This window comes from Podarcis erhardii (genome assembly GCF_964252035.2).
Source record: "Podarcis erhardii genome assembly, chromosome: 1".
Lineage (NCBI taxonomy): Eukaryota > Metazoa > Chordata > Lepidosauria > Squamata > Lacertidae > Podarcis > Podarcis erhardii.
The window spans coordinates 90,774,902-90,789,976 of record NC_138497.1 but is presented as its reverse complement, the minus strand read 5'-3'; the positions used below and the strand labels follow the sequence as shown (position 1 = coordinate 90,789,976).

Sequence of the window (15,075 nt, the reverse complement as noted above, 5' to 3'; positions counted from 1 at the left end):
CTGTCTCCAACAAAGGCTGGGAGCAGACTGAAGCCTTTTATGCCTCTTTTATGCATACCTTCTCTAGGCTTCAGCCAGTTGAGAGGACTTTGGAGCCTTAAAGGGCAAATCCTCTGGCCTGAATATAGCCTTCCCCAGACTGCTGATATGAAAATGGGAGGCATTTCTTTGGGTGCCAAGCAGAAATCCTCATGTTCACCTTGAATTTTGCTTTGGGTAGAATTTGACAGAATTTGTACTTGAGTCAAAAGAGATGTGTTACACTGCAGTCAGCACAATGGTTTCCAGAATTATCACTGCTGCATTTGTCAGAGGTGAGAGCATTGCAATAGAAGTTTATTACGTCTATAGAGGAAGAGTGGGTGCTAATTCAACAGAACCTTTAAATAAAGGGGAATTCATTCATGCATATTCGTGAATTAAAGCAAACATTGTTCTAGTTCCCGTTTCTCAAATGCAACTGAGACATATGCATTCCCACATGCCCCAGCTAGTTCATTCACACTGAGTTCTTCTTAAATTGCCATACAACAAATTTTATTCATTTTTGTGTGTGATCTGTACCTTTGTCTTACATAGTTTGTTCTTGTTTAAGCTGAAAAAAAAGTTGGAAAACGTCTCTTTCTCTTGGCCTATCTTGTACTACATGTTGTTGCCTTGGAGAATATAAGGTCACACATAATATCGCATATTTGGCTCACAACTCAAATAAAAGATCTTTTCCTTTCCATCACCTATCACAGCCTGTAGTGAAAAAGCACACTTGTTGAGTGGAATTTAATTCTTCTTTGTGACGATATACATCTTTCCCAGGAATGTCAGTGGATTGTGGGCAAATGGAAGGGTGGAAGGAGAAGACCCCAATAGCTTTGTTTTGTAAACTGTTGAATTAGAAAGAAACACCATTCACTACCCTATTCTTTCAATTTTATCATGAATGCTGGGACAGTGTGGATATTTCTGACAGCAGTGGTGGGAAATCTAAACAGATGCAATAAAACCACATATTTGGCTGAGATGCTATTAATAACAGAGTAATATCATTGAAATATATCTGCAGTGCACTTTAATCCTATGCCTGGGTTTTTAACCTGTTCCTATTTCATCTCTGTGCTTCTGCAGATGCTGTAGGAATAAACTTTCATTTTCCTGGCCCTCAGCGACTAGCATATGCTCCCTGGAGTATAGATGTCACAAGAGGATGGTAGAACAGATGTCAGGAAAGAAATTACCACATTCTAAACATTCCAAAATATGCACATACATTATTATTATTATTATTTCAAATGAAGAAGAAGAAAGAAAACATGAGAATGAAATAGTGAGGAGAGGTGAAGAGGAGGCTTTATTACAGATACAAACCTGTCTTCAGCTTTCTTTGCGTTAATTGTGTAAAATACATGTATTGTGTTCAGCAAAATGAGAAATATCTACTTTGGCACCTTATACAACACCTCACATTCAGGCTGCTTCTGCAGAGCTGAGAATTTCTTGTAGGAGATCTGGATGAATCAAAAATGCATCTTATGACAAACCTGCACTCCTGCCTCCATACCCAATTAATTCTGTCAAACAAAAGCTTTGTGAATTTGTGCTTGTGCCAGCTTATTGTCAGCACCTGCCCAAGGTAGCTTAGAACAAGTAAAAGCTTTGAAATAATTGACAATGCACTCATACACATGCTTGCTTAGAAGTAAAACCCACTAAGTGCAATATGGCTTACTAGAAAGTGTATTTTGGATTGCAGCCTGAGACAATGAAATAATACTACTCAAAAATAGCAAACAATACTGCTTCAGTAGTCTTCCATTACATATGGATAGTATATGATGAAATTTTAGAATATTATGTTCTCAATGAGTGGTCATATTCCCCCTCCCCCTTAGAATGTAGATGACAGAAAGCAGTCTGATTTCAAAGGAGAGTAAGGAAATCACCATGTGACTGACATCTGTCAAGTCCAAGTGGGAGTGTCAAGGATGCACTGACAAAAATGTCTGCACTGAGGTGCCAGTAGCTAAAGTTGCATCCTCACTTGCCATGGCTGAAACAAGCTCATAGTCTTTGCTTGGGATTTAGTCAGGTGAAATTGATGTCGTTCTGCCAGACCTGTAATATTTGCTTTAAAGATGAGGCCTTGTGCTGTGTGTGGCTAGGAGCTACCTGGGAGCAGAAGGATGGAGAGTTTAGAGCATGGGTAGGCAAACTAAGGCTCATGGGCCAGATTCGGCCCAATCGCCTTCTCAATCCAGCCTGTGGACGGTCTGGGAATCCGTGTGTTTTTACATGACTAGAATGTGTCCATTTATTTAAAGTGCATCTCTGGGTTATTTGTGGGGCCTGACTGGTGTTTTTACATGAGGAGAATGTGTGCTTTTATTTAAAATGCATTTCTGGGTTATTTGTAGAGCATAGGAATTTGTTCATTTTCTTTTTTCAAAATATAGTCTGGTCCCCACAAGGTCTGAGGGACGGTGGACCTGCTGAAAAAGGTTGCTGACCCCTGACCACAGTGTTGCTGTGTTTTAGCAGAGAAGCAGCTCCAATCATATACTCACCGGGCAACCCCCATCTCCCTCTCTTCCTTCACCCTGTGCACTTACATTGGATTTGCTCAGATTAGTGATAGCCCTTGAATTACAGGAGCCTCATTTTCTGGCCTGTGACCAGGGCTGGATCTAGACATGTAAAGAAGCGTTTCAGTTTAAAGCATTGCAACTTTAAACAGGGAAAACAGGTAGAGAAAAACAGGACTCCACATCGCTATCAGGTGGCATAATGTTATATCGTACATTCAACACATATACAGTGGTACCTCGGGTTACAAACGCTTCAGGTTACAGACTCCGCTAACCCAGAAATAGTACCTTGGGTTAAGAACTTTGCTTCATGCTCTGACGGTGCAGCAGCAGCAGGAGGCCCCATTAGCTAAAGTGGCGCTTCAGGTTAAGAACAGTTTCAGGTTAAGAACAGATCTCCGGAATGAATTAAGTACTTAACCTGAGGTACCACTGTAAAACACTTTTTCTTTACCATTCTAAGTAAGGAGGGACAGATGAGATTTCTTTTCTTCCTTCATTTCTATAGCCAACTCTGGCTCTATATCAGCCTAGTAAGCCTCGCTCAAAAGGAAGAAAGAAGTGGCTTTGGGGAGAGCTGAAAGGGCTGGGAAATTGAGTGATATTCTTTGCCTTGAATTTTAATCTGAGCTGGAGAAGATTCCAGGATCCTTGTATTGCCTGCCTCTCCTCTGAGAGGTGCCAGCTCCATAAGCATCTCTGTGCACAGTCAGTGTATTCCCCTGGGAGAGTACCAGCAGTAAACCTCATCCCAGGCTAGAGTGAACAATGAGTGATATTTCAAAATAGAGGACAACTGCAATGCAGCAAGTCTGGGAATGAATGCTGGGCAAAAGGTTACACATTATTAATATGCAAATTGAACATGTTAAAATAGCATTATTAATTAGAGCTATTCCAACAGGTCCTTTAACTCTGTAACACATAGAGTGCATACATATCAGACTGGTAAATGATTGCAGAGACAGAAGTAAGATGGATGGGAAGAGATGAGAGGGAGGAGGGCTAAAATGTGAGAAGAAAAAGGAAGAGGAAGAGGAAGAGGAAGAGGAAGAGGAAGAAGAGGAAGAAGAGGAAGAAGAAGAAGAAGAAGAAGAAGAAGAAGAAGAAGAAGAAGAAGAAGAAGAAGAAGAAGAAGAAAGTGGTAGAGGTAGTGCAGATAGTAGCAGAACTCTCCTCCTGGATCTTTTGTCAAAGGCCTTGTATGTCTTTACAGCCCATCCCCCTCTGTGTCTGGAGAATGCATTTCTTTGTAGGATTCTGTGTGCAGTGATAGAGCAGTTCTGGGACTCAATCTTAATAAATAATGCCATCTTCTCTTTAACCCTGCTGCCAGGTGTGGGTTTTTTTTGGGGGGGGGGCAGGGATGGAAAAGTTATAGTTAGTGCTGAAATCTAGTGTTGCCAAAGAGCTTTGATCTTGTCTCACAGTCTTCATCTTGCCTGGACAAAGATGCAGGATAATCAGGATTAATCCTCTTGTGTCCTATCCCTGCACATCTCCTGCATCCTAATTTAATCAGGGCAGCAATCCATCACCCATTAATTCACAGTGTCAAGAGCCTGGCATTCTCATGTACCCTTCCATCCACCAAACATGAAGCACCTACCTTTTCAGAGAGAAATGTTAGTACCTCTGTCCTTTTATTTCCTTGTCAAATCATTTTTGCACAGAATATTCATTTTCTATGAATACTTAGAATCGTAGAATTGTAGCATTGGAAGGGACCATTCAGGAATCTTTTGTCCGACATGCAGCTGAAGCCCACGACCCTGAGATTAAAAGTCTTGTGCTGTAACTGCTGAGCTATCAGATACTTATATTTCATGAGTACCTGACTTCAAATTTTCTTTTCTTTTCTTTCTTTGGAACTTATCCCACAGACATCATATTTGTACTACTCCTGTTTCTCTCTAGCTTCCTTGCTATATGTTTGGTTTCATTTCTTTGCCCCCATTTTGTCTACTAGCTCCTGCTGTGGTTTGGGAACATCAGAGCATCCCTCCTCTGCTTCCTCCCCCTTCCCCATTCTTTTCATCCTTTCTCTCTCTCTCCACACATACTCACACTCTCTCTGTCTGACAGAATGCCTTGACTCACTATGGCTCTCTTGCTCTCTCCTCCACCCTTCTCTTATCGGGGGCAGCCCTCAGTTGAAACTAGCAAATTTCTAGGCCAGCTCTTGCCTTCCTCCCCAGCAGAAACTGAGCCATGGGAAGCAAAGGAAAGTAATACCTAGAACCAAAATAAAATTCCCTCAACCACCCATTGTTTCTGAAGGGCTGTTCCTTGAACACTGAAGCAGATTTGAAACATGTATATAGATGTGGTCCTCAGAGAGCATAGAACCACAAGACATTCTGCAGATGCTTAGAGAAGCTTTTATTGATATGAGCAGTTCACTTGCTCTAAAGCTGAAACCTGCCCTTTAAGATTAGTTCTAGAACTTGATGTGTCTTGATTACAATTAAACATTGCCTTGTGTAACTTTATTTATAACAGCATTCTGTTACTGTGGATTCAATACAATGTTTTGCCTCAGTGAATATTGCTGCTGTCTTTAAGAACCATGCTCTTATTATCCGAGTTCCCTATGCCCTAGCATTATTATCTCTTCCCACCAGTTAGAGCTGTGTGTTTGTTGGTAGTCTCAGCCACTTACAGGGAGCTGAGCCTTTGGGGAAGCCATAGTCAACATGACAGGCAGAATATGGCATCCTAAAGACTCATGGGCTAATATGTTTTTCATAACACATCCTGAATATTTTCTTCCAGTTCCAGTGAGATGTCAGACCCTCATTCGGGTATAATGCAATCATCATTTATCAAAATGTGTTAATATAAAATTTATTTTTGGAGTTACTCAGGAGAACTCTGATTCTTCTCTTCTAGGAGCTGGTGGCTGGTCCCCATCGGATTCTAGCAGGGAACAATGGCTCCAGATCGATTTAGGGGACAGAGTGGAAATTACAGGTGTTGCTACTCAAGGAAGGTACGGAAGCTCAGACTGGACAACAAGCTACATTCTGATGTTCAGCGACACAGGTCGCAATTGGAAGCAGTACAGAGAAGAAGACATCATCTGGGTAGGTCTGAAGGTTTTGGATTAATGCTATGGTATAATCAACAACCTGCAGAAAACAGATGTAGCATTCTAAACCCAAATGCATGTTTTCCATCTCCAAAGTTGTTGAGGATGTACTGTTGTTTGGAAACAATTGCATCTTTTTGAGCTTCAGTAGGGATACAGTTGGGAGTTTGTGTGGAATTGCAGAAATCTTTAAAAAGGCTGTTGCTAGTTTTATAGCTATGAAGAAAGGATCAAAGAATTCACGTGGTATTATAGACCCAAAATCTCCCAAAAAAACAAGATGGTAAATAAAGAGCGTGTCTCAATGTGTAACTTATTGTTTGGTAAATCTCATGGATTGTTTTGTGGTGAAATAGCAGTTGTGGCATCCTTCATCATTCCACTTTACACTCCTGTTCCTCATCCATATTTTTTGATGTTGGGTATTAGTGATTTCCACAGGCCATTCTTTGTTCACATGAAAAAAAGAACCACCTTCAGCTCTTGTAATTGTATGCAATAATAATATGTAGATTATTTTGTGAATTATTGCTATATGTAGACCAGCCATGCTAAGTTCTTATTTAGTTTGATTCATTCATTATATATATAGCCTACCATTTCTAGTGAGATAAGGGTAAGAGATTGTGTGGTATTGTGGTTCAGCATATGAGTAGTAGACAGGAATGCATCTCATTCAAATCACAAATCTTGCATAAATTTCCTCAATGGCTTTATGCAAGCCACCAGTATTCTAAGGTGTCAACCTTTAACGTGGACGTAATAATGCAAGCATACATTACAGTGCTGTTGTAAGGATTCCTGGCCTGGAGGTATATGAAACGCTCAAGAAATTGATGCTAAGTATTGCTATAGTTTCACCCAACACTGTCCTCATAGGGCTGACAATTGAAATGTAGTTTGTCAAGCTATCTCTCTCCCAAGAATGAGTTCATCTTTTAATTTAACTCATAATAACATGAAAGATGAATCAGCATGAGTTCCATTGGGATTAATTAATGTTAACTGATGACTGTGGGCTAAGTCAACTCTTTCTGTATTATGGGTTACATACAGAGATGTAAATCTGCTTGTGCAATGGGATGTTTGGTTTTCCTCTGCCCTGTCCTCCAAAATCTGTATGCAGAGGGGATGCAGGGCCACTGGAGCTCACCCTATTTTATCCATTTATTCCAGAGTTGATATGTTCACCATCCTTGTATATATTTAGGTGCCAGTCAAAAACTTTCCTCTTTAACCAGGCCTTTGGCCTTTATCTGTGGCCTTTTAGGATGTTTTCAATGCATTTTTTCCTCTGTTTTAGTGTGGGGTGGGGGTTTTTTTGTTTGTTTTGGCTGTAAATTGCTTTGAGTTGCCTTGGCAAGAAAAAGTTATGAACAAATTTATTAAATATATAATGATAATACTGCTATTCCTAGGATAGCTGATAAACTAGCAGATATCAGCATGATAAAATAATAGAAACACGTACTGTTCAATCAATGAAATAAATATGACTGGCAGGAAAAGCAACAGTGTGGTTGTTAACCTGCAAACCCCACAAAACTCAGATAAAATTAAAAGGCCTTGGGAAGTAAAATGGTTTTAATCTGGTACAAAAAATACATTATGAGGAGGCACCTGGGAAAGTGGTTCAAATGTAGGCCATCACAACCAACGAAGTCCTCTCCCTAGTTATCACCTGTGCATGATGCAAATTATATTGGGTTGTTATTTATTCAGATACCCACAAAGTACATTTTAAGGGCAAACTAATTTCAAATGAAAATTAAGGATGATCAGATAAGTGGACAGCAAGTTTCCATTCAACATGTTTTATCATTATTAGGTATGCCAATACAGTACCCTGTATTTTTTTTTCTTTCCATTTCCTATCAGTTGATGAGAAAATAAATTGCATATGAGGATTATCAAAAGGGAGAGGAAATTTCAATGAAATTCTCATTGGTGGGTGCAAAGATTTCTCTCTCTCTCTCTCTCTCTGTGTGTGTGTGTGTGTGTGTGTGTATGTGCTTATCTTACTTTCAAGGTAGCCAAGGGCTGGTTGTGAGTGTCCTTTATTTCAATAAAATAATAGTAATGTTTCTGTACTTTGCAACCTTCCTGGGTGACCAGTTTTCCTGAAAATCCCACAGTATTTTGAGTGGGACTTTCCTCTAAGGCTAGCAAAAGAACATGGACAGTTGTGATTTTCCCATAGTTTTCATGCCCAGCATACTTTTCTTTCCCACCATATAAAATTCAGCATGAAATGGCAGTATATCAGCTAAAAAGCCACAGTTCCATACAACAACAGGTAAAGCAACGTAAGTGGAACATTCAAAATTGGAACAGAAGTACTTACTAATCAGGAAAATTGGAACAGAAGTACTTACTAATCAGAACAATCACAATCATCCCCATGTCTGACCTACCCAATGATATATATTTGATTGATGACATATCTGAACATCATTTCTTAGTATGGTTAGCAAGCAAAGCAGCAGTTATAAACAATGGACTGGTACCCTCCCACAATCAAGAAGGCTTGTCAGTCAGTGCAGTGAATAAAACATGCCAAATAAATCATTGTGACCCCTCAGGATAGTTTGAGACTCTGGAGTTTCAAAATGGAGATGTAATTTCATATTATATTCCTCTTCCATGGACAAAGTAGAAGTTGCACATGAACTCTACCTTTCTGCATTTGAATCTTCATCTTCCAGTGCTGCTGCTTTAATGTAACAAGATGAACACAAGAGAAGGGGTTCTAAATGTATTTTTTTGAAAATGAGAAGGTTATGACACTGGATGTCCTTGCATCAAGACGGGATGAGAGAAAGCCTTTCCTGAGGATTGAGGAAACCTCACAAAAAGCTTAAGAATTAGTGTGGAGCTATAGTGGAAAGGAAAATTGGAGAGAGGTACCTGCTTGAATATTTTTTTGGAACTGCTGCAATCTCACAATTCTGCTAATGCCACTCTGAATCCAATCCACTGACACCAGATCATGTGGTATGGTAGCTTCAGTTGCACAATAGTGTCCTTTGAAAATATTCCAGGTGTCTATTCCAGTGGCCCTATAATCAAACAGGTCAGCTGGTTGATCCTAATAAGGTCCAAGGAGAAATCTGTGTTTGATTTATGTAATTGCCTGGTAGGTAGAATATGTGTATTTCCACCTTATTAGGCAGATTCAGCTAACCAGTCTTGCTACTGGAAGCCTGTACACAGACCTCTATTATCTTGAGGGTATCCCCCACTTTCTTCTTCCCATACAGCCTGCACAGCCCCCAAATTTGTTCAGGGGTTGGGATAACCCCCAGAACAGTGCACAGGAGGGGAAAGGGAGAGATCATTTCATCAGGCAAGTAGAAATGTTTGCCTTGAAGGCGCAATCTGTTCAGTGCTATGTTGAATTCTTCCCTTTTTTAAGGTTTAGGTTTTAGGTTTGCTCACAACAAACATATGCGGTACATTAGACTGAGAAAAAATAAGACGAGAGGGTGAGTGACTGGCATGTCTTCTATTCTACACCACCCTGGCTCTTCTCAGGCAATGTCTTCAACACTGTTCCCAGTACTATTGCATAGCCCTTAAGCATTTCTTTCCCTGATCAACATTCCTGAAAGTATCTAGTTACAATTGCAATTGCTGGGAGATGCTGTAATCTGAGCAGTTTAGATGCTATCAGGTGAATAATGAAATCTTATCACAAAAAGGGTCATAAAATACTATACATGGCTTTGTTTTTTGTTTTTAAAAAAGCTGGAAGGAGGTCAGGCAAAGTTACACTTTCAAGTAATTCTGTAACACTGTGTGATTCCTTATTTCTATTACTGTTCACCATGGGAATAGATGGCCTGCAGATAACAGCAGTTTCTGCTAATGCTGACAATGGAAAAATAAGTTTCTTGTGGGCAACACAATTATAGAATAGTAAGGCCTTCAAAGAGCTCAAGGTCATCAAGCCTAGCACCCCTATCCCACACATTGACTTCATGTATTCCATATTCTTCCAGTTGGAACAGATTAAACCAATAAAAAAATAGAGTACAACTTGTGGTCACCCATATTATAGAACCACACACAATGCAGAAGATAAGAGCAAGAGTTTGTTTGTTTTTAAAAACCCAGTCATGCTGGAATTGCTTAGCAAATATAGTTATTACAAGTTTACTCAGGTCATTCCAGAAAGTAATATGTTCCACACGATATCACAGGAGAAGAGGGAGATGGGAAACGAAGTTTTGCCATTCATGACTCTTCTAGAATTATTTCCCTGATGTTAAAGGTTGTGATGCAATAAGATTTTCAGCCATTTTGTATTTGGTTTTTGTTAGAATCAGGGAAGTAAAATGATTGATTTTCCTTTAGAGGGAATCAAAAGTTCACAGGAAGGTTAAAAGTACAAGGGAATTTTGAAGAAGCAGGTATTGGGCACAGGAGAGTCAAAAGTTTGAGACAGTGTGTTTAAGCTTGACCTTAGTTCAACTGCAAACAAAATTAAGAATTTGTCTCATGGTCCTTACACACTTGAATGTAATGATTCCTATAAATTTACTGGGGGTAGAAGAATTTAATTAAATAATGTTTACTAAGGGAAATTTTAAAAAGCATGAATGGAAGTACATTCCCATAACGTCGTTGAGGCATATTGCAGGAGGAATCCAGGGGCAATGGGAGAAGCTGGTTGATAGTTTGCATATGCCAGAAGCAGGGATGTGATCTAAATCAAGATGAGGTCAAGTTCCAGAGCAACAATCAAAGTTTGGGAAGAGATACTTAGGTTGACCCTAAGACAAGTCTCTCAGGCTGTGGAGCAAACTCTGTGGCCAAGCTTTATAAATCCTGATGGATAGGGATTGACTAGAAGTCAGCTGACATGCTCAGGAAGGATAGCACTACAGCTTAGATACAGCCCAGGGCCTATCTACATGATATGTTAAATATGTACAGTAGCATGCATCATCATCATTAGAAGACTTTTAAAAATAATTATGAGTGTGAGCAGTCTATTTTTTTTTTTATTGGGTTCATAACACATGAGGAGGGGGAGGTTTGTCATTCCCCTCTGTGGCCATGACCATGTATGATCACTCCCTACCATAGAAACTACTCTTAGAATCAAAAACATCCTATTGCTGCAATAAGAACTTTTCCCCTAAGGTAATTGCTGTGCTGTGGGGAGATCTTTGTGGAGATTGCAGCTGGAAAGAGAAGGATTAAACTCCCGTTTCCCATGTGCTGTGGTCCCATTGAATATCAGAAACATATGCAGATACACACAGACAATGTGACAGAACCATGGGAGCTGGCTTTTGTCTATATCAGTGATGAGCCATATTGTAATGTATGTGCCAAACTTTCACCCCACTTAGTAGTAGTGAGAAAACCATGCTGGTCATATGCAAGTTGCATTCAAATAAGTCTTTATATGTATTCATTCAGCTTGCATTTGTAATGTTAGTAAATTCTGCAGCTGGGATGTAAGATAAAACAGATTAGACACTTAAAACTAATTTTCCAAACCTATTTGTATTTAAGTAATCTGTTACAAAAGGATGTTGTTGTATACAGTACGCCAGGCTTATAATTATATTTTCAATATGGATCTTGGCTGTGCTTGGACTTGCTGACAATTGACTGGGAGACAGAAAGCTTTGGATTTAGTACTTGAATCAGTAAATGATCTTATTCAGTGTTTTAAGTACTGAATTATTCAACATGTTATTTTACCTGCATATGCTATGCAGGAATTCCTCTTTGATGTGCACATTACTGAGACACTTGTGTAAAAGATTGGTTGCCACCTTCTTTTTAAAACTTCTAATGTCCTTGTGTCACATGTCAGCCTTTGGCTTTTAAGAGTGTTTTCCAGTATTTAGAATGCTATGTTACATAGAGGAAACCATGTAGGATTGCAACTCTTTGCCTATAGAATCACTCACTCACACACAGAGCTATCTCTGTAGCAGTTACCCCATCATGAATGAGGTTTGTTCATACAGGCAGAATCCTAAACATAACTTTGCCAGTTATTCCCAGAGATACAGATTGCGCAGACGAATGTACTGGATGAATCATTCACATGTTTCCAGCTGTAGATTTCAGTGCTTGTGTCAGGCAACATTTTTGCATTCCCACATACCAGAAGTGTATCTTTGGATCAGTTGCTAATGCAGATTGCCTCATTATAAAGAGGACATTTGTCTGTGTGTAGTAGCCTTGAAACTGCAGAACTGCTCCCTCCCTATCATCACTGCCTCATGCATCATATGTCTAATGGCAGCTGGATTGCTCATTCCTAGACCACGTACATGTTTTAGGAACCTAGTTGTTTCTTTAAGTACTGTAGCTTCATATTCTCATTAGGACCTACATATGAGGAGGTGATGGTGCAAGTGATTTAAAGTGCTAATATTTCAGCTTTCAAGACAAGAGCTTAATCTTTAAGTACAGCGTGAAAAGTGCCACTAGCTTAGCCAATAGCTAAGTTATTTTAACCATATTTTGATAACCAGTGGTCACAGATCCAGCAAATATTGTGTCATCGGTATATCACATACAGTGGTACCTCAGGTTAAGTACTTAATTCGTTCCTGAGGTCTGTTCTTAACCTGAAACTGTTCTTAACCTGAAGCACCACTTTAGCTAATGTGGCCTCCTGCTGCTGCTGCGCCGCCAGAGCACAATTTCTTTCTCATCCTGAAGCAAAGTTATTAACCTGAGGTACTATTTCTTGGTTAGCAGAGTCTGTAACCTGAAGCGTATGTAACCCGAGGTACCACTGTACATGTATCTTATGGCTGTATTCAGATACCACAATAAGCAATGGTTTATCACAATGAGATTCAGTCTAGCCTATTCCAAACTCTCCCCCTCTCACATGCCCTGGGCTTGTTATGAGAAGGTGTTTGGAAGCCCTCCTTTCCAGTTTGTATTCACCATAGTGAGTTTATTGATACATTTGAATCCCAAACTCACTATGGTTTGTTGAAACAAGCCAGCTCTGTATACCATGGCTTGAATATGGCTTATTTCAAACAAACCACAGTCAAGTTGAACCACAGTTTGTCAGGTTCAGAGAACAGAATAAGATTCATTTTATCAAGAATGAAAGCGTGAGCTGCCATTGCAGTCATGCCAGAGGAGAAATGTGTATGGAAGTATGTATGTTCAAACATAGTCTAACCATTAACCAGTGAGACTTGAGTGGAACACATGGAAATCCTATTTTATACTCACAAGTCTTCACTATATGGAAGACAGTGAAGGTTGAAGGCCACCAGTGAGCTTCATAACTGAGCATGGATCTTGGAAAAGCTCAGTATAACACTTGCTGTATGACTATATTTCAAATATAATCATGAGTTACTTTATTTAAGATTGGATTATATGGCAGGAGTTTATACTTGATAAATTTTAAATATATATACAGTGGGGAATATTTCTCTCCAGTCGCATATTATTTTGAGCTCTGTTGAGCAAATGACCATTTACAAATGAATTAAATTGAGGAAATGTTACAGAGCACAGACTGTAAAGTAATTTTTCCAGGGAGAGATGGTGGGGGAAAGGAATGCATCATTAATTTGTTCTTAGCAAACAATTTACAATGATTAGACAAATAAATGCATCTATGAGATACACATTCCTTAAATGGGTAAACTTGCTACATGCACCACAAGCTTGAAAATGTTTGAAATGTTTGAAAAGTTTGAAATGGCAATACATGGATTAACTACAGGGTTTTAGAAATGTGGATAGATTGCACCCAAATTGCTCCCCCATCCGCTGGAGCCCTGGGCAAAAGTTAGCTAAGCAAATTTAACCTATCCCCCACCCCCACCCCAACTAATTAGCCAATTAGATTTTGTGGTGTAATGCTAATTTTGACCAACCAGTTGTTAAGAGGTACTGCAAGCAGAATCCCTGATCTGTACCATGTGCAAAGCAGAAATGAATTTGCTCTCCAGCCACAAGAATGGGTTTCAAACCTATGCTGGAAACAATTATAATGTGTCACTTGGTATTTTATTTGTAACACATTTTTTTGCTGTTTAAGAGCAATGTGTTACAAATAAACAATACAAGATATAAAGCAGCTATCGTAAAGGCTCCGCTTGTTCAAGGAGTGATAAAAATTCAGTATTGTCCAACCAAAGAAATGCTTGTAGATATTATGGCAAAAGCATTGCCAGTACATAAATGTATGGAGTTCACATTCAACGTGGTTTTTGTTTGCTAACTAACTAACAGCGTATAAATAATGTAAGCTATATCAGACCTTTTTTGTGCTAAATTTAACTAAAGAGTGTTAAAGATATAAATTGGCTAGGGCTGATGTGAGTTGTAGTTCAATAACATCTACAGGCTACTAGGTTTGCATGACATACCTTGGACTAATGAGTTAATGTCCTTTCTCCTCCTCTGGTGTGGGCAAATGACAAATGTGGTTTCTTCTCATAAATTTTACTTGGTCCAAATAAAAGTTATGCATTTTTATCAAAGTTCATCAAATGTAGGTAAGACTGTTAAGACCTATTTTAATATCAAACCAGGACTGAAATGAGTTTACGAGCATGAGTTGTCATCCTAACACATCATCTATATCAGAACTCATTAATCTATTGAAGTTGCAGAGAAAAATGCCAGACTGTTTGGCTTGCAACAGGATTTATACAATTAGGTAACCAAGATGGTAGCTCTGTGCCGCATTCAAGCAGCTGCGGCAGCCCCGTGCCTCATTCTGTTTCCCTGGAGTCGTCGGATCACCTGCCCACCCTCCCTTTAGGTCATATTTATGCTTTGACCTTGCTATGGACTTTGGTTGGTTGCCCTGGTTGATCAGGGGGCCTGGTAGGAGTTTTTATCCATTTGGCAGATTGGCCCCAGCCTCTTGGTTTTTTGCCTACCTTGTAGCAAATCGTCACAACTTTTGTGGTATTGGTGGTTAGGCATTGGGACATGTGTCGTGGGTTGGTGGGTGGGTGGCTGTGGCCATCACCTAAAGGTAAAGGTACCCCTGCCCGTACGGGCCAGTCTTGACAGACTCTAGGGTTGTGCGCTCATCTCACTCTATAGGCCGGGAGCCAGCGCTGTCCGCAGACACTTCCAGGTCACGTGGCCAGCGTGACGAAGCTTCTCTGGTGAGCCAGAGCCGCACACGGAAATGCCGTTTACCTTCCCGCTAGTAAGTGGTCCCTATTTATCTACTTGCACCCGGGGGTGCTTTTGAACTGCTAGGTTGGCAGGCACTGGGACCGAGCAATGGGAGCGCACCCCGCTGCGGGGATTCGAACCGCCGACCATGCAATCGGCAAGTCCTAGGCACTTAGGTTTTACCCACAGCACCACCCGCGTCCCGTGGCCATCACCTACCCCTCCCCTTTTTGGGTATTCCATTAAAGGAATCCAGCGGTC

General features: G+C 40.0%; 1 protein-coding gene and 1 long non-coding RNA gene across 2 annotated transcripts in view; both read left to right on the top strand.

The window, feature by feature from the left end:
• Positions 1-15,075, top strand: part of LOC309337183 — a 642,870-nt gene that overhangs the window by 407,921 nt on the left and 219,874 nt on the right. The gene's annotated exons all lie outside the window — the stretch shown is intronic.
• Positions 1-15,075, top strand: part of CNTNAP5 (contactin associated protein family member 5) — a 305,914-nt gene that overhangs the window by 80,256 nt on the left and 210,583 nt on the right. The window contains exon 3 of the mRNA XM_081852594.1: positions 5,472-5,665. Within this exon, the coding sequence (XP_081708720.1) occupies positions 5,472-5,665 (194 nt within the window). The remainder of the gene's footprint in view (positions 1-5,471; positions 5,666-15,075) is intronic.